Genomic DNA, 18,830 nt, shown 5'->3' with positions numbered 1-18,830 from the left:
CAAAAAATTTTGAAATGAAAAAATCCTTCTAGCGCCTAGATCTAAGCATCTCACCAAAATACACGGCCTATGTTAATTGGGCTAAAAAAATACTTTTTAAACTGCGTTTTCAAATTTTTCTTTTCATCTAGTTGTTCATTAGAATTAAAAAAGTGTATATTTCAAACTTTGGATCAAACAAATGGCCATAAGATGATTTTTTAAGGTTGTTGCATCATATTACTATTCAACGGTTGCATGAGATCATTGCTCTTAATTTTTATAATATAAAGTTACAACCTTTTATAGACTTTTTATGTATACAAACTATGAGAGAAATTCTTACGAGACGCAATTGCCATCAAGAATTTAGAAAAAAAAAATTGTTTCATGCGAGCTAGACCGTATTTCTACGTATGCGGTTCAAAAAAGTGTAAAGCATCCATTTTAAAGATGGATGCAAGTAGGTATGCTATTTAAAAACAATAGAAACTAAACAATAGAAACTAACGGTCCAAATGTTTTATTATTAGAATTATTACTTTTATTTGTAAAATTTATTTATTTTTTCATATTCATGATCTCCATGTTAGAAATATGTCCTTAAAAATTAATTATTAGGCCAGCGTTGCTACATCTGTGGGCTTGGACGCATAGAAACCAGGACCTTTAAAACTTTAGTTGGACATATTTGTCGTCGGAGTAGGTCTCATGTGTAGCTGGCTTTCTAGAGAGAGAAAGTCCAAAGTAGCTGACTTCTTAGAGAGAGAAAGTCCAAAACATTAGATGCATAATCTGTTTTGGGAACACCCATTCGGGGGGATGTCAGTTCCCTTTGCTGTTTAGAGAGAGACAATCTATATTAATTTTTTTTTTTATCAGTTCTCTTAATTTTCTTTAGAGAAAGAAAAAGAACCCATATTAGTTTTGGAAAAAAGTTTATATAAGGTTTGTAACCTTAAAATATTCAACCACACATGCACCTCAAAAATCCATGAAAAAAAGTTATTTTAATATTGAAAAATCCTCTAATTAATAATCTTAACATTGGGATTTATAACTACAAAAGAAAAGGAAAAAAATTTTGAGTCCTAAAAATAATGCATCTTGCAACATATTTCTAGACTATCTATTTTCAAGATTTTCTTATGTTTATAGATCTACTTGATTTTAACTATTTTTGGAGTTTAAAATTTTATAATTAGATATGAAAATAAATTTTGAGATAATCTTAAGAGTTTTTTACATCAAAATTATATATTATATTAAAATTTGGAGGTGCGCTTTAATTGGATTGTTTATGTTACAACTTTATAAAAATCACACCCATTAGTTTTTTATTGAGAAAATTCATATTAATTTTTTCAGCAAATTACGTACAAACCATATGAGGTCTATTACCATTTGGTGTCTCATTTTCCCAATATTATGAGTACCCCTTAGCCTTTTTCTTTTTTTTTTTGTTCTAAATTATCCTTTGTCCCGAAATGAAAATGGGGCTATTCTTTTCGCAATTGTCAAAGTGATCTGGCACTTGCTTTTACCAAACACTTCACGTCCTTTAAAATGAAGTGTTATTTATTGTTCAGTATTTGAAATACTAAACCAGATAACTATTTGATATCCCTAAAACCCACCAACCACAAAAAATTTATGCATCGGTTCCAAACCAAGACAATTTAAGTCCGCGTATGACAAACAATCAATATACTAACAAAAGTTTTAATATCATCCAAGAAAAACAAAGAACACTAAACAAATAATATCAAAACAGCAGAAATAAACTATTATTTGAAGGTTTCATACATATCAAAGCAATGCCACAAAAGAAACCACGAGAACATAATCAGATCAAATTATAAGGAAAGAGAGAGCGAGAAAGAGAAGAGAAACAACACGAAAAGGCTCAGTGGGTTTTGAAGATATCGAATAGTTGTCTGGTATTGCAAACAACGATCAACAAAGAATATTATTTCACTTAAAAGGAAGTGAGTTGTTCAGTAAAGCAAGCATCGAACAGTTTTAATGATTGCAAAAAAAATAGCCCCATATCTGGTGTTCTCATTGGCAGATAGGGGCACAACTTATAAATAAAAAAAAAGAAAAACATAAAAAGAAAGGCAGAGAAAGAAAGAAAGAAAAAGTGCATAGGATACAACAGTCATAGTATTGGGCAAATAAGACATCAAATGGTAATAGACCTTAATATGGTCCCCATGTAATTTGCTTTAATTTCTTATCTAGAGAAACCTCAATATGGGTCCCTACGTAATTTGCTCTAATTTTATTTAGAGAGGGAGAGAAAGAACCCACATTAGCTTTTTGATTGAAAAGTGCGTTCCCATTGGTTCCTAGGAAGAGGAAACCCTTTAGCTTAGCTGGCATAACGGCAACGCGAACCTTAACAGAAATTTAAAGCTTTTTCTTTAAAAAGTGTGTTTTTTGTGTTAATTTCTCCGAGATCTTCTGGAATAAAACCGATGATTGCTCAGAATATTCCCCTAAAAAACAGGGGAACAACGCCTATACAAACACGATCCATGAAGAGAGAGAGGATAGAGAAACTAAAAGGTGGTGTTTTGAGGGATAGAAAGGAAGTGGGGTCAAATGTCTCTCGACCTCCAATCTTTCTTCTCTTCTCTACGTAAGTTTTCTCCATTTTCTTAGTTTCCTGCCTCTCCCTCCCCTGAATTCTTGAGCTCCCTCTCTTTTTCTGGGTTCTTTCATTTTTGGGTCAGAGTTCATTTCACTCCATTTTTTTTTTTTTTGGGGGTTCTTCGGATTTTGGGACTGAGCTCTCTCTCTCTCTCTCTCTCTCTCTCTCTCTCTCTCTCTCTCTCTCTGGGTTGACTGGATTTTCGTTCTTCATACTAGTGACATTGGTATTGGATAACCTGGAAAGATCTTGCCTTTATCTCTCTATACTACCGGATCATAGACTTGATATTAATTTTCTTGTGCTTTATTTGCTGTTACAATGATTTCTTTTAGTTGAAGCAATTACACTGTCTCCCTCTCTCTAGACTCTGTGCTATTTGGCTACTAGAAATGTACAAATAGTTTTCCTTTTATGTGAGATATTTGACGTGGATATTTGACGTGAAGATTCTTTAAGAGATCTCCATTACTCTGTTTAGTGGACCATGAATGTGTATACAACAATAGCCTGTGTGTGTGCTTCATTTATGAGATGGGTTCTCTGTCTATTTTAAGTTTATCTTATATTAAAAGAGCTTGGCTGGAAAGTTATTTCTTTCCTCTCTGCAGGCTCTTTTTCAATGGATTATGAGGTTATGAAATCTTTTGTTTGCCTGTTTTGTTTGAATGGATTCTCTCATGTCTGGGTTTATAAGAATTTTGTAGTTCGAGATCAATTGTTGTGTCTAGTAATAGCAAAGCCTTTACTATCTGGTTTTTTTGGCACTCTGCATTAACTTTTTAAATAGTTAGAATGATGTGTTCTGCTATTGCAGTTTTGGTTCCACTCTTAGTCGTGTTGCTCGTCCATGGATGCGATGGAAGGCCTTTATACCCACTTCCAAGCCATCTAAAAGATACAAATCGGCAACTCCTACAAACTTTTAGGCCATATAATGTTGCTCATCGAGGGTCAAATGGGGAACTTCCTGAAGAGACAGCCCCTGCATATATGGTAAGTTCTGCAATTTTCTTGTTCTTCCTTGAAATCTTTGGTTCACTTTAGGTTTTTTATTCTTTGGAACCATTTGCCAAAAATCCTTGAATTATTTTGGCATTGGGGATTCTGTTCTTCCTTCCAATTCTCTGACTTGTGATTATCATTATTCAATCCCATCTTCTAAACGCCCCCTGATTTCTTAGATTGGGCTTCGCATCATTCTTTTCATGTCTTTAAATGGCGAACCTCTACAGTTCCTGATTTCTTCAAAATTAGGCTTCTCTCTCCATAAAAATCTAAAAGACCTTTCCCTCTGTTCTCTATGTGTAGAGAGCTATTGAAGAGGGTGCTGACTTTATAGAAGCCGACATTCTTGCCACTAAAGATGGGGCACTCATATGTTCCCATGATGTGTACCTTAATGATGTTACTGATGTTGCTGAGCGCAAGGAGTTTGCCCACCTCCAAACAACCTATGAAGTCCAAGGGGAGAATATCACCGGATGGTTCTCTGGTGAGCTCATTTCAAAGTTTACAGACTTGCTTTTGAACTGAAAAAAGCTTTAGGCAAAACAGTGACTATCAAGGAAAGGAAAAGAAATGCTTTAGCTGTAAATATGAACACGATGCTCTTTCATATATGAACTCTATTTTATGTTTTCTTAATGCTGTAGGACTATTTTGGTTGACTAATGCAAACTCAGTTTCTGGTATAGAGAGTCCGTTCATTCTCTGTGCTTGAATCTTCTTAACCATATCTCTCATTGTCATCTGAAGTTCCTATCATTCCGTGCCGCTATACTTTACTGCTATTTTTTTAACAAAACCTTTATACCTGCATTGCTTTTGATCATTGTAACCTCCTTCATAGTTTCTGTAAAATTTACTTTTGAACAAACAATGTGAAAATATGAAGCTTTCTACTCTCATGGAAGGCATACTAGATACTATCGATTATGGAAAGCCATGATGCATTGGGGTCATATATGTCCAATGAAATCAATGGTGATGAGAGGCTGAGTGGGCATCAGGATTGGGGTCGTTTCCTGTTCTTGTGGGTCCCATTGGAAAGGACAGTGATGATAGAATGGGAACCAGCATGGAGTCATGTCGTATTCTGGTGGATCCCACTTTCTTTATCATCCTAGTTTATTTCATTGGATGGTGATGATGACACCCATGGACTTTGTCATTAAATATATGGTATGGTATACGGAAGCATGATATCTCTGGTTTATTATTGAATTATGTTTCTTCATGCAGTTGACTTCACACTTGAAGAACTCAAGACACTGCGAGCAAAGCAGAGATACAAGTTCCGGGATCAATCATACAATGGTCAGTTCCCTCATGGAAAAATAACCATTCAAGCTCATCACTATGAAATAAGCTTATTAGATAACTGTACCTAAGGGAACCACTGTCTCTTATAAATCTATAAGCAGAAAAACACAAACATCAGATATCCCATGTGAAAAGAACAAGTTGTGTTAGAAATATCTTTCTTCACCTGCTGTTTTCTGAGAAACGTTTGTGAATAAAGAAAGATAGATGGGCTGCATTGAACAGTCAAGCGTGAATGTTTTGTTGATTTAATAGTGTGATATGAAGAATGAGAAAAATTTTGATGTCTAAATTTCAGAAAAATGTAATTTTCCCATCAAATTGTCTCCTATTGTTTTGGTAGAACTTCTATCAATAAGCGATGAAGCACTCAAGGAACTCCGGTTCACTTGACAATGGCATTCTTATTTCAAAAGATGAAGAGGATTAAGATATTATTGTCATATTTGCCTTCCTATTTTAATTTCAATTTCTTCTCCATGTTTTAGTATAGCATTTACTCTACTATTTTCTTGTGTTTTGTTTTTTGTCACCACCTCTTGTTAGTTGTTACCCTTGTCCTTTTGTTTATTTCCCCTGCATCTTGTTAGAGAGGATGTGGACATGGTAGGGCACTTTTGTTGTTATATTCACCTTGTGAGTTTGATTGTAATTTTGTATTTTTCTTAAAGCTTGTAGTGACATCAGAAATTGCCCTTGATTCTATAAGAGCTTATCTTTTGATCTCGTTGCTTTTTTTGGCACTTTTGAAATGTTGAAGAGGGCTTGATAACAAGTTATTTAGTGCATGTGAGTAATGCAGCAGTGTGACATGAGTGCATTTTAGAGATTATGGATTCCCTGTAGCATAGTAAGTCCATTTAGTGTTTAAAAAATGTAGCATGGTAGAACAATGGGGTCCTCTCCCTCCCTAATCTTCAGTCCAAAAGTGTGAAATGTGATGTAGTGGAGAAATTTTCAGGGTTCAGACCTCCCTCTTGGAGTTGAAGCTGAACCATCCAAAAGCAAAAGATAAATGACTTCTCTGAAGTTACCATTTTCATGTTCTTCTTTTTGTTTTATTCGGTTGCATTTTCATGTTCCTCTTTTTTTCTTATATTTTTGGGCTACGCTAGCAGGGGTTACTCTTCTCTAATATGAATGTTTGGATCTAGGAATGTAGTGAATTGGCCTCTGTTGCTGCCTTCAATGAGATCAGGTCCTCATCACTTCCATTTAATATATAGCTGCCCCTTCTTTTGATATAAAGGCCAACAATATCTTGAATAGATTGGCAGACTTTTAAGTCCTTAGATCTGTTCTAAGCTAGGATTACCTAGAACTCCATCCTGAGATAAAATTGTAAGCTCTTGGCTTGTTTGCAATACCTTTTGATTCTATAGATTTGAGTTATTAGTTTATCACTTACAAAATGGTAACTAATTCCCCTTATGATTGACAAATTGGTTTATTTGAAGGTGCTTGTTTTAGGATATTTCATGAAATAGCAATTTTTAGGTACCTATCAAATATGCCTAGAATTACTAGGTGAAATTCCTTAGCGAAATTCACTTTCTTTAGGTATACCAAAGTAAAATTTATTCATAAACAAACTTGCTCTATCACTTTGATATCAGCAGAATCGATTCTTGCATTGAACATGCCACTCATTTATGTAAAATCTAGACAGATTTAGCAGTCCATATTGGTGAATTGTCTAAAGGGGGAGAGTCTAAAGTAAAAAAATTTATGCAGTTGAATGCCAATAATGGAAATTGTTGAAAACAACATATGTGATCTCCATGCTTATACACTACTCTCACGCTACCTCTTAGCATTATAGGATATAACTTTAAGAAAAATGCTTATAATGCCAATAATTTTAAAAGGCTGCTAATGGAGTAATGGTAATCTCTTCGGGATAAATTTCATGTTGGTAACATATTTGCTGAAGCATTCTGGGTTTTGTTGGATCCCACCCCTTTGAATGATCTTTAAAATTGTGGTGTACAAGAAGTTAGGGATATAATTTTGAAATACAAGATGTGCGTGAATTACTAAAAGAAAAATACAATACTCTAACAAAACAATACTCATCACCATAATCATCATCATCATCTAAGCCTTATCCCAATTATTTGAGGTCAGCTTTCATGATAAGATGTGGCAAAGTTTTACGCTAGCTGCCTATCTAATTCAACCCACCTCCTTTAACTTGTACTGGGATGGGTTATGGGAAAGTTTAAATTCCTCATCCTTATTAAACCATTACTCGTCACCATAATGTGATGCTCAAATGTGGGGTGTGTGTGCAAGAGAGGTTTTGCTTGGCTGCTTTGTTGGGTGGGTGCAAGGGTCTTTCTAGGATCAGCCTCTCTTTAGCATTTCTTGGTGGACAGGTTAGTTGGTGTAGCCTTTAAGTCATCATAGGCTGTGAAATATTCAACACATATGCTTTGGTTACTTGTATGCTAGTTAGATAAATCAGTTACACCATTTTCTATAAATATAATTTTTTTTGATAAATTTTCTGTTCCTCTAGATTCAAACCCATATCTTTTTTCAAGGGTCCTTTGCCACAGCACAAAAGATGCTGCCTAAGTCATCTGCAGCATACTTTTCAAATGAACGGTGCTGATGATGGCACTTTTTCCCGAAGTCAAAAATGACTATTTGACTTTTGGGTAAAGTGCCAGGGTGGAACCGTGGCCACACCAAAACATTTTCCATTTACTAAAAAAAAATATCTCATAACTTGCCCTCTTGTTCTAATTGTCTAAATCTCACAATAAAATATGTCAACTGCCTATTTTAAGATGCCTAGTGCAGAAACAACCATGAGATAATCAATAGAAGATCAACCATTAAATAGTTTGTAATAAACAAATTTGAAATGTATATATCAACATATCTCCTAATGTATAAAATCGGCTTAGATATGAATTCCAAGTCAACTATTTAAAAAAGAAAAAACATTGCAAATAGCAAGTTATCTTTTATTGATGTCTACAATTTTCCTCATCGTACCTTCAAAATTTCCAAAATTTGATTTTGTTGATTGTGATCGCTCATGTGGATGTCGTTATTGTCACATGTATTATGGTTACTATCTTGATTTAAAGCTGTTTTTCTGTCAATTTGTTATTCAGGAAAGTTCCTAATAATTACCTTTGAAGAATTCATCTCAATTGCACTAGATGCTCCACGAGTTGTCGGAATCTACCCTGAGATGAAAAACCCAGTTTTCATCAACCAACATGTAAGTGAAACTCAGTTCGTATTGTTGCATGAATAGCTGGGAAAGTAAGGGCATTAGCAGCAGTGACTTTCCTGCACATTGGATTTATACAGTCATCCTCACACTGACACTTGCTTCTCATACATTTGCTCCTAGTCTTCTTAATCATGGACATATTTCAGAACTTACATGCCGTAAATCGCTAAATAATTTGGGCAATCGCTAAATAATTTTGGGCACATAAAGTTTCAAGCGACAATTAGGTTCTAACTTCTATTGATGGGAAGATATTCTTGAAGATAAGAAGAGACCAAGTCAAATTGCTTGGTCATCAAGTTGGTTATTGGTGATAAGGCCTCTTACGATTTACTTCTATCTCCAAGATTCATTGTGATTGTCCTCTATATATATAGAGACACGTATTTGTATAATCTTTATCTAAAATAGTGAAGATGTAGCCAGTTGGGCTTTGGATCCGTGGATGTAAGTCTTCGGCCACGTAAATCATGTGTTATCTCTCTTCTTCTCTCTCCATTTTCCATTATCATGTTTGCTCTCTCGAATCTTAACATGTGTTATCTCTCTTCTTCTCTCTCCATTTTTCATTCTCATGTTTGCTCTCTCGAATCTTAACATGGTATCAAAGCAAGAAAGATCCGATCATCTCTCCTCTATTGCTCATCCTCTTGTGAAGTTTGCCTCCACCATTTCCTTCACCGGAAAACCCCTTGGCCTTCCATGTCCCTTTGATATTCCGGTGACCCTCTTATTATTTTCTGGCAAGCTTAAGCATTGAGGCGTCCACATCGAGGCGGTGCTCCAAAAATTCCATATCGCTTTCAGTGCCCTCTGCCCTTTGCTGTTGCTTGGATTCATGCCAGAAATTCAGATTCATGCTAGAAATTCTATGCCATTTTCTCCCTATGCCGTTCTCTTTTGTTGTTGCCGTTTTCCATGGGTTTGTCTTCATACAGTTTTTGTCTTCATGCGTGACCTAGTAATAGGTGGAGAGAGAAGATTAGAATTTGTCGCTCTCATTCGTTTCTCTCTCGATCTTCTCCACAGTTGTGTTTTCGTTTCTCTCTCTGTTCTATGCCCATAGTATCGGTCGTTATTCTTGAGATCAGCACTGATACTTTTGATTGGTTTCACAATGATGAATCCCTGGTGAGGCATAGTCTTATTTTCAGAGGTTTGATCCCAGTTCTAAACGCAGGTTCGACAGAGGCTTCATACTCTGATGCCACCGAAGAAGCAATAGTTTATGCTCTCCAATATGCAAAAGATAAGGGCCTCTGTAAGGCCGAGGATGCGGTGGTTGCATTGCACAAAGTAGGATCTACATCTGTTATCAAGCTTTTGACTATGAAGTGAGAGAAAGGAGTTTGAGTTGTGATGTGTGAGGTCTTACTGCGTTTCCTATGTTGTGTTCTTGGTTTTGGGGGCTTTCTTGTAGGTCACCAGAAGACAATCTAAAAATTTTGAGGAATTTTAGTAGCTTTCTTTTTTTTTGTGCAAAAAAAAAAAAAAAAATGTGGAAAAGAAAAGAAAAAAAAAAAATGAGTGGTATTTTTAAAAAAATGTGGGGTATTGTCTAGAAGCCCAATTTCATTGGCATTAGATGAGATGAGTAGAGATGAAGTCAACATCTCTAATGTAACCGCTATGTAGACAAGAACATCAGTTCTTGCCGGTATTCGCGCATCAGTTCTTGCCGGTAGTCGCGCATTTTTTAGTTGTCTCGTGCGTTATTTGCTCCTTGTACCTCGCCATGTAGTGACATCATCAGGGGGAGCACATTCATGATTAGCGGATTTTTCAAGGAAAAGCTTTCACCAATCTTCAATGTTCATTGCCACTATTTGTCGCATAGTCGTCTTGTCGCATAGTCGTCTTCGTTGTGCCTTTGTAGCACTTTTAGTGGTCTTTAGACCACATTTGGTGATCACATACCCCAGATCACAGATCACATCTCTTCGCTCTTCTAGACTATTGGAGCATGCCAGAAACTATTAGAGCATGCCAGAGAGGAGGACGCCAGATATTAGTAAGTTTTTTAGCAACTTTTGGCCTCAGATTGCAATTCCCGTTTCGATTTCCTCACCAACTTGAGGGGAAATCTTGAAGATAAGAACAGACCAACCAAGAAAAAACCAATTTGGTCATCAAATTGGTTATTGGTGATAAGGCACACGTATTTGTGTCATCTTTATCTAAAATAGTGAAGATGTTGTGTAATCTTTATCTAAAATAGTAAAGATGTAGCCAATTGGCTAATCTTGTGTTATCTCTCTTCGTCTCTCTCCTTTTTCCATTCTCATGTTTTCTCTCTCGAATCTTAACAGATATTGTTTCAAATAAAATATTTTATTACTTTAGGTTGATCATGACCTAGGTTTATTACTTGGCCGTAAAGGATTCCAAACAATGGAAGGTTTAAGGGGGAAAAAAAGAATAACTATTTTTTGTAGCTTCGGTGCTAGAGATGAAATGATGTACCCACATAATACGATATCGGTTTGTTATACAGGGCACAAGCAGCTAAGCAAGTGAACTGATATATGCCAAGTCGAATCCTAGTTTTGAGTTTTATGACCATAGTTTGTACTTCACATTTCAAAATATGGTTTGATCATTATTTCAACAATTAAGTTGTCCTCTTTTGAATACCACCACTTACTTCATTATCTACATCGAATGCAACACATGCCCATGCATATGCATTAGGGGGTGTCTGCTATTTGTACGGTTGTACCCATGTTTTTTGTATAAGCACCCATGTGCATTGATGAAATTTAGCGAGCAGGCAATTTCAATATTCCCACCCATATCTTGGTAGAAATAGCAGAATGATGACTAACCCATAAAATGTCAATGAACAAAGTGCAGGATATAGAACCCCAGATTCATAGCCCAATAAGAAAAAACGACCAACAAAAATAGATATGAGCAAGATACAAGATTAGTTGTTTTTCTCAAGTCAAGAACAATCCAAGTTCCACACATTGCGAGCCTATAACTGATGAAATTCGTTTAAGGTGCCCCTAGATATTGTAACAAATTCTTTTGCAGAGATTCATGTGAAATGTCAGATATTTTGTCAGGTTATGCTGTTGAAAATTAAACTCAAATATTTTGCAGGTCAAATGGGCTGATGGAAAGAAGTATGAAGACAAATTCGTAGAAGTTCTTTTTAAGTATGGGTATAAAGGGGAATATTTGTCAGAAGATTGGATGAAGCAGCCTATATTTATCCAGTCCTTTGCTCCAACTTCACTTGTATATATATCAAACCTTACAAACTCACCCAAGACCTTCCTGATTGATGATGTGACAATTCTAACTGAAGACACAAACCAGGTTTCTCTTATTTCCTGTCAATGCTTCTTTTTTGGTTATTTATTTAGTGGGTCAATTTGACTTATAGCATATTTTAGGGCTCCAACTTTTGCAACGCAGACATCTTATCTAATGTTCTAATCTTCTATAGAAATGACTTGCAGAGAGTATTTTGTAACTGTCTCTTGTCTTCTTTCTTCTCTGAAGTGACTTCTTAAAAGATAGGGAAAGTATGCTATAATCAAATGGACTGTCTATTTTCATAATTCATTGGAGTCATGAACATCTGTGAAAGTTTGGACTCTGATAAACTAGGGCTGCCAAGTGCAGTGCATTAGTAGAACCACTGGCCATAATCTCATTGCATAGTGTAATGACCTTTAGGATTGTGGAAGATCATAGTCCATATTCCATTGGAATATAGCCATTTGGCTCTGCATTGCAAAACGATTAGGTGGAATATGGACTCATTATTTTTAAACTGCAGTCTTACGCGGAGATTACTTCAGATGATTACTTCGATTACATCAAAGACTATGTGGTTGGGATTGGACCGTGGAAAGACACAGTTGTACCCCCTGATCACAATCATTTGACACCTATGACTGACCTTGTTGCCAAAGCGCATGCTCACAACCTACAGGTATACTTCTCTCGAACTCTTGTATTTTGTGGTCTTGTTCCCTGTTTTGTGTGTGTGTGTGAGTGTGTGTGTGAGAGAGAGAGAGAGTTGATATTGTCTGAAGCTATAATTTACGTTACTCATTTCCACATATGAAGTAGAAACATATGTCACCATCATCATCAGAGCTTTTTCCCAAGTAATTGGAGTCTAAGTAGAAAAACTTATGTACGGACCCAAAAAAATGTTTGGAATTAAAAAATGCTCTATATTTTAAGGCATTTTACTGCAAGGTCCAGAATTTCAGAGTTATCTTTTTTTTTTCCCATTGTACCCTCTGTTCAAAAATCTAACTTTTGAACTGCTCAAAATGCAAAAACGCTAAGTATTTGTGTGTGTCGGGAGGCCTACTCTTGAACCGCATGAAAAACTAAAGTGTTTAGGTGGTTTGAAAGTTGGTTTCTGTGGTTTTGTCAGTTTAAAAAGTTGGAGGTTTTTCTCATTCGGAAAATTATTTCCTTTTCTAATTTGGAAAATTATTTTGGGTCTGCATGTAAATCTCCCTATGCAGTAATTCCACATCACCTAGCAGAACCATTTCATATCATAATTCACAGTTCTATAGCAACTGCTTTCTTATCATTGATTCCACAAATATATATATATATATATATACTTGTATTTATGTTTGTGGATGTGTGTGCATGGTTCTTTATTTGTTGATCTATCATGTTCATATGAATATATTTCAACAAGTGCTGATTTCATATTGGGTATGTATCAGGTTCACCCTTACACATTTCGGAATGAGGATGAATTTTTACACACAGATTTCCACCAAGATCCATATGCCGAGTACAATTACTGGATTAATGAGGTCGGAGTTGATGGCCTCTTCACTGATTTTACAGGGAGCCTCCACAACTACCAAGAGTGGACCTCCCCTCCTAAAGTTGATGAGAAAGTTTCAGGTCTGGTAAATAACATTGAGGCACTCATTGCTTCTTTCAAGAATGGATGAGTGGGTGTCCCTGAATTTAACCAAAAAACAAGAAAAAAGATTCACTCATAAAAAACGAAAGGTATAGATGAGGTAGGAATTGCTTAGAAATGTGGATTGAGCTTTTTTGTTCTTTAATAGGTGAATTTTTTAAATTTTCAATAAAATACGTTCATGTCTCGCCCCTATAGCTTTTACAAAGAAAAGCACTAGTACTTGTGGAAAAGAGTTCAGATGAAGACATATTGTGCTTAATTTATTTCCTTTTTTTTTTTGCAAGCTCGAATTGGTTTTCCTTTGGGCTGTTCTCTGGTGGTCTGGAGTGTTTTATGAAGCTTTCCATAGCTTTCCACAAGGATTTGGTGTACATCTATAATCAGAATTCAGATGTTACTAGGATCTACATGACCACCTTAGATCATTAATCACGAGGTATCAATACCATCCAAACCGAGAGAGACCTATCATTTGGCTCATTCCATGTTCTTGTACATGCATATATTCTCCCCTCTATCGTTCACCGATCAATTGGATGGTGTCGATGTATAATTATTATCTTAGATAGGAACACATAAACTTGGTGAGTTTTAGCCTGGGCTTGAACCTAGGCCCAATGGTAGGGCTGGGCTAGGCTAGGCTAGGCTGCACATGTACCTTGGCATGTGGTGCACCGCCTATAGACCATGTAAACCATATAGAATACTGGCTATAGACTATATAGTCTATATTCTATATAAGCTATATAGACACATGGATTATATTACTAAACTTTATAATAGAAATTTTTTTTTATCAAAAATTAAAATTAGATGTCGTATTTTTCATGTAAACTAAAAAACCGAGAAATCTGAGAATCTAAATTTATTCTAATATATACCCAAAGAAATATTTTTGTTAAGAATTAATTATTCTACATTGTGTAAATATTTTAAATTTCACCTTACATTGCCAATATAAAAAAGATAAGAAGAGGTCTATAGAATTATAAATTATCACATCTCTTACACTTATAAAATAAAAATTCTTAGAAAACCCTAAGAACTAGAAATTAGTCATGATCCTATATTAAGGGAAGCTCAATGATGAGAACTTTTATCCCTTAGGGACTTGTGGAAGAGAAAAGCTTATTAGCATAATGAAGGGCCAAGCACTACGATTATTTATTACATAATCCCACAGGAACATAGGGTCATATGTACTAAGAAATCTAGCATATGTACAATGTGATATCATTTATGAGGTTATATTAGAAATAATGCTACATATTTCCAATTCTTTACTATAAATTTCATAAATTAATCTTAAACATTAAACAATATTTAACTTGAAATAAAACTTAAAAAAGACATTATTATTTATTGTTGATAAAATTAATAATTCAAATAGTATTTTAAAATTAATAAAATACTATCTTTAAAAGATGGACTGTTGAGAAAGGTGAAACTATTTTCTCTTTATGCTAAATCAATTATTTCAAACTCTAAGCAAATAAAAAACTTTAACAAGGGATCATTCCGTTGAAATAGAAATCTATAAAAATTGTGAAAATTTAAGATAAATCCTTAATACTAAATGCAAATGAACCTTATTTGTTCACAATAAAATTTTCAATTATTTTAATAGCAGTGGGTATAATTAATATGAAAATTTAGTTATTTTATTGAATATGAAAATTTTAATAAGCATAAAAAATTAGAAGTTAATGTTATGGAAACCTTAATAGAGAATTAAGCAAATCTAAAGAATAAGAAAATTTTAATCCTAATCTCACTAATCAATATCCTGTTAAAATCCATTTCACTTACACGTTTGGTTCGTGTGAAAATAATTTTTTAGAAAATATTTTCACATGAACAAATTCTCTAATGTGGTCAAGTGTGCAAATATTTTTACATCAATTAGTTGTCAATTGGTGTTAAAAGATGTACTAAAACCCAAAAATATTTCCACACTTGATTGGATAAGAGAATTTTTTTCTAAAAAAACATTTTTATGTGAACCAAACGTGCCATAAACTAGAGATCTCATAGCATTGTTATCCCCGATGTCCTAAATAAACAAAGGCTAGGTTTTTCCATAAGGGCTGAAGAGAGATTTAAGGAGAGGAGAAACAATTTAGGTTTGTATCACGTTGGCTTGTTATCATGATTGCACTGGCCACTTACCCGGTCAAAGCTTTGGTAAAGTCAAAATCGGTGTAACCACTAGCCAAACCGATTGGATCGAGTTTTAGGAAAAAAAAGTTATATATAATAGTTCAAAGATATAAACTATATTAAACAAAAAAAAAAAATTTCCTAATTTTTTTTAGTTGGTTGAACTAGACAAAACTGGCGGGTCCGGTTGGCCAAAATCAAATATTAAATTTTAACTAGTTTTTTACCAAACTCAATTTTTACATTGAATCGAATAGGCCAAGACACTAATCAATTGTCCGACCGGCACGACCAATTCCATCCAATCTTGATAACTATGCTAATGAGGTTAACTCTATGTTGGGAAAATAATAATTTTGGCTCATGATGGGGAGCTTTGCAAGGAGAATATAACAATTTGCTTATGTTGAGAGAAAGAGACGATTTTATATATAAGATTGCCACTTTATATAAATCTTTTCTTGGGATTGTCTTCAAAGAGACCATTTGTCTTTGGAAAAGGTTTATATAGAATTGAGGCTCTAAACAATCAAATTTAAGCTTATCTCAAAAATTTCACTAGAACAGGTTGTTTTGATGTTCAAATATCTTCAAATTGATCATCTCAACATCAAGAAGCATGGACATGAGCAAAAAATAGATTTCATATTTTTGAAATAGTGTATTTTGTAATACATTTTTGGACCCTCAATTTTTTAGATTTTCAAGTTTTTATAGATCTGTCGATCTATACTATTTTTGAAACTTTCAACTTTATAAATAAATATGAAAATATATTTTAAAGCTATCACAAATATTTCAAATATTGAAACCACATTTTTCGATACTATTTGACGGTAGGCTCTAATTTGATTGTTTAGAGCCCAGGTGCGGTTTGCATAGAGCCTATGCTCTAAACAATCAAACTAGAGCCTACCTTCAAATAGTGTCAAAAAATGTGATTTCAATACTGAAAATCTTTGTGTTGGCCTTAAAATATTTTTTAATATTTATTATAGAGTTCAAAGTTTCAAAAATATTGTAAATCGATAGATCTATGAAAACTTGAAAATCTTGAACATTGACTATCCAAAAATGCATTACAAAATATATTATTTCCAAAACTTGAAATCCGTGTCTTTTTCTCATTTCCATGCATCTTGTTGTCAAGATGATCAATTTGAGGGTATTAGGACATCAAAACAACCTCTTCTAGTGAAATTTTTGAGGTAAGCTCTAACTTGATTGTTTAGAGCTTCGGCTCTATATAAACTTTTCCCTTATCTTTTTGTACATGGAGGTCACAATCATTCTTACTCATTAGATGTCAAATTGGATGGTTTGGGATGAGTCACAAGGTCCAAGAATTTTTTTTTTAAGGACTTTATGTTTATTCAATGACATTCTTACAACCACCCATTTTGAAATTTAAAGGACAAGAATGATTGTGACCTTCATATACAAAAGATATATGGTCACTTTGTAAACAATCCATTTTTATATATATGTGAATCAATGGTTTAAAAAACGGATTGGTGCCCCGGATCGAGCACCCCAAAAACCTATCCGAATCAGTGAATCAACAATTCTGATCGGGAATCAGCAGAATCGATTGGATTCATGCTTAAAAAAATCCAAAAAAATTATCAAAAATCATTATAAATGTTGTTTTTTAGGAATCCAATATGAAATGGGGATACTACATCAATAACTTACATTTTTTTGCATCAATATACGAATATTGAGATGTTCTGTATGAACTACTGCTAACCATTAAATTTATATCACATAAAAGGAGAAGCATAGAATTATTATGGATGAAGTATATAATCATACATGAACTTCAATAAATTATTATGGATGAAGTATATAATCATACATGAACTACAATAAAACTTACAATTCGTAAATATGAACTAATACCAAAATAAAATACGAGGTTGTCAAAGTTCATTGTCAATAAATTAGCAACCAGACATTTTCATCATATATGATTATTAAAGCAGCGACATACACATGATGAAATCAATAACAAAAATTCATCTGTCCAAGTAGGAGTTCAGCCAAACACAACCAGTTCCCCTCTAAGATTGCCTGGTTCCACGTTTTATGCTAGAATCGATACGGGATCACCGATTCTAGGATCGAGTTGGTCGATTCTGTACAGACTCATCGAGTTTTCAATCCATGTTTACAACTATAAGAAAAAATAAAACATTGTATAATTTATAATGCAAACAAGTTAGTAAATAAAATACAAAATTTGGTTATCAATGTGTAATTATTAATTATAATATTATAATAAATATGATGAAAATTTATTAAAATACTATTGAATGCATATAAGGAGCGTTTAAAATTCTATTGAATATGCACCAATAATAAAGTTTAAAAATGCGAACAAATGCATGGTGCTTTAAATAGTAGTTCAGATTTTAAATGTGTTTCTATCTATAGCATGGTGTTTAAAAATACGAAGGCTTAAAAAATGCGTATAAATGCATGGTGCTTTAAAAGTAATTGTCTAAATGCATATAAATGTGCTAACCTCTTGGTGCCCTAATCGTCTAAATGAATGGTGCCCAACAACGGTGTCCCACATCGAAATATTATGGGGCTACGAAGCGCTATAAAACTAATTAAATGGTCTTGGGTGGTGTAGCGTGCCATGAGGAGTATGAGGCATATCGCACTAAGCCGCGGTAATGTCGAATTTCTATAATGGACTTGGTGAAGTGTTTAAAGGTAATGTCGAACTTCTATAATGGACTTGGTGAAGTGTTTAAATTTATGATATTTATTCAGATTTATGTCCTCATCAAGGTGTTTTTTCAAAAAAAATGGCCTGATCATATTTAATTAGCGGATCCGATATGACGTTTATTTCGATTTATGACCTCATCAAGGTGTTTTTTTTAAAAAAAATGGCCTGATCATATTTAATTAGCGGATCCGAAACGATGTCACTGATACCCAATTGAGCGATTTTTTAAACTCTGGTGTGGATGTACGGATGAAGGAGTTCCATACCTAGTATATGCATGGAAAGGGGTACTTAGATGCAAGTATGCAACGTCCCACGTGTACAATTCATTTAAGGCCGTATGTGATGAATTATTGCCTGGTTTTTTTTACGGTGGCTTTTTTTTTTTGTTTGTGAAGAAATAGTTACTCAACTCACCACCTACAGGAGAATGAATGATAGATTTGGGAGAATGAATGAAAGATTCTAGGTTAGAGTCCCTAGATATTATATTCATACCTATACCATATATAGAAAATAGTTTCATAGGGTTGCAGCTCTTCGATCAAAATGAGTTAAAGCCTCACCTTAAAGCTATTGAAAATTGTAGTTCTGGCATCGAAAAACCTTCAAATCGATCACCTCGGCTTGACTATTGTGGTTGTGAAAAGAATTACGATTTCAAGCCCTTAAAATTAGTGTATATTATAACACATTATCTAGACCATCCATTTCACCTTAAAAATGAGCGTTCACGGATCTGTAAAATCTGTACTTTTTTTTAGCTTTGAATTTCATGGTTGGCAATGGAAAT

At 34.2% G+C, this 18,830-nt stretch overlaps 1 protein-coding gene across 3 annotated transcripts; it reads left to right on the top strand.

Annotated features, from left to right (window-relative positions):
• Positions 1-2,295: 2,295 nt before the first annotated feature.
• Positions 2,296-13,417, top strand: LOC18435763 (glycerophosphodiester phosphodiesterase GDPD6). 3 transcript variants are annotated; one of them, XM_011625680.3, is made up of 8 exons: positions 2,296-2,623; positions 3,453-3,631; positions 3,947-4,130; positions 4,880-4,954; positions 8,089-8,198; positions 11,319-11,537; positions 12,004-12,159; positions 12,923-13,417. In XM_011625680.3, exons 1-8 carry the CDS (start codon positions 2,587-2,589, stop codon positions 13,157-13,159), a joined length of 1,197 nt encoding a protein of 398 aa, XP_011623982.3. In that variant the 5' UTR covers positions 2,296-2,586; the 3' UTR covers positions 13,160-13,417. The 3 variants fall into 3 exon arrangements, 2 of the variants coding, with proteins under 2 accessions (XP_011623982.3, XP_088705565.1); XR_016042502.1 differs by lacking the exon at positions 8,089-8,198 and having other exon boundaries at positions 2,338-2,623; XM_088849439.1 differs by lacking the exons at positions 11,319-11,537; positions 12,004-12,159; positions 12,923-13,417 and adding an exon at positions 9,394-9,526 and having other exon boundaries at positions 2,338-2,623.
• Positions 13,418-18,830: the final 5,413 nt, after the last annotated feature.

The sequence above is a fragment of the Amborella trichopoda genome, chromosome 10 (genome assembly GCF_054954075.1).
Source record: "Amborella trichopoda isolate Santa Cruz 75 chromosome 10, AtrichopodaSantaCruz75HAP2 v2.0, whole genome shotgun sequence".
NCBI lineage: Eukaryota > Viridiplantae > Streptophyta > Magnoliopsida > Amborellales > Amborellaceae > Amborella > Amborella trichopoda.
The sequence above is the reverse complement of the archived record's forward strand: the minus strand, read 5'-3'. Positions and strand labels throughout refer to the sequence as shown.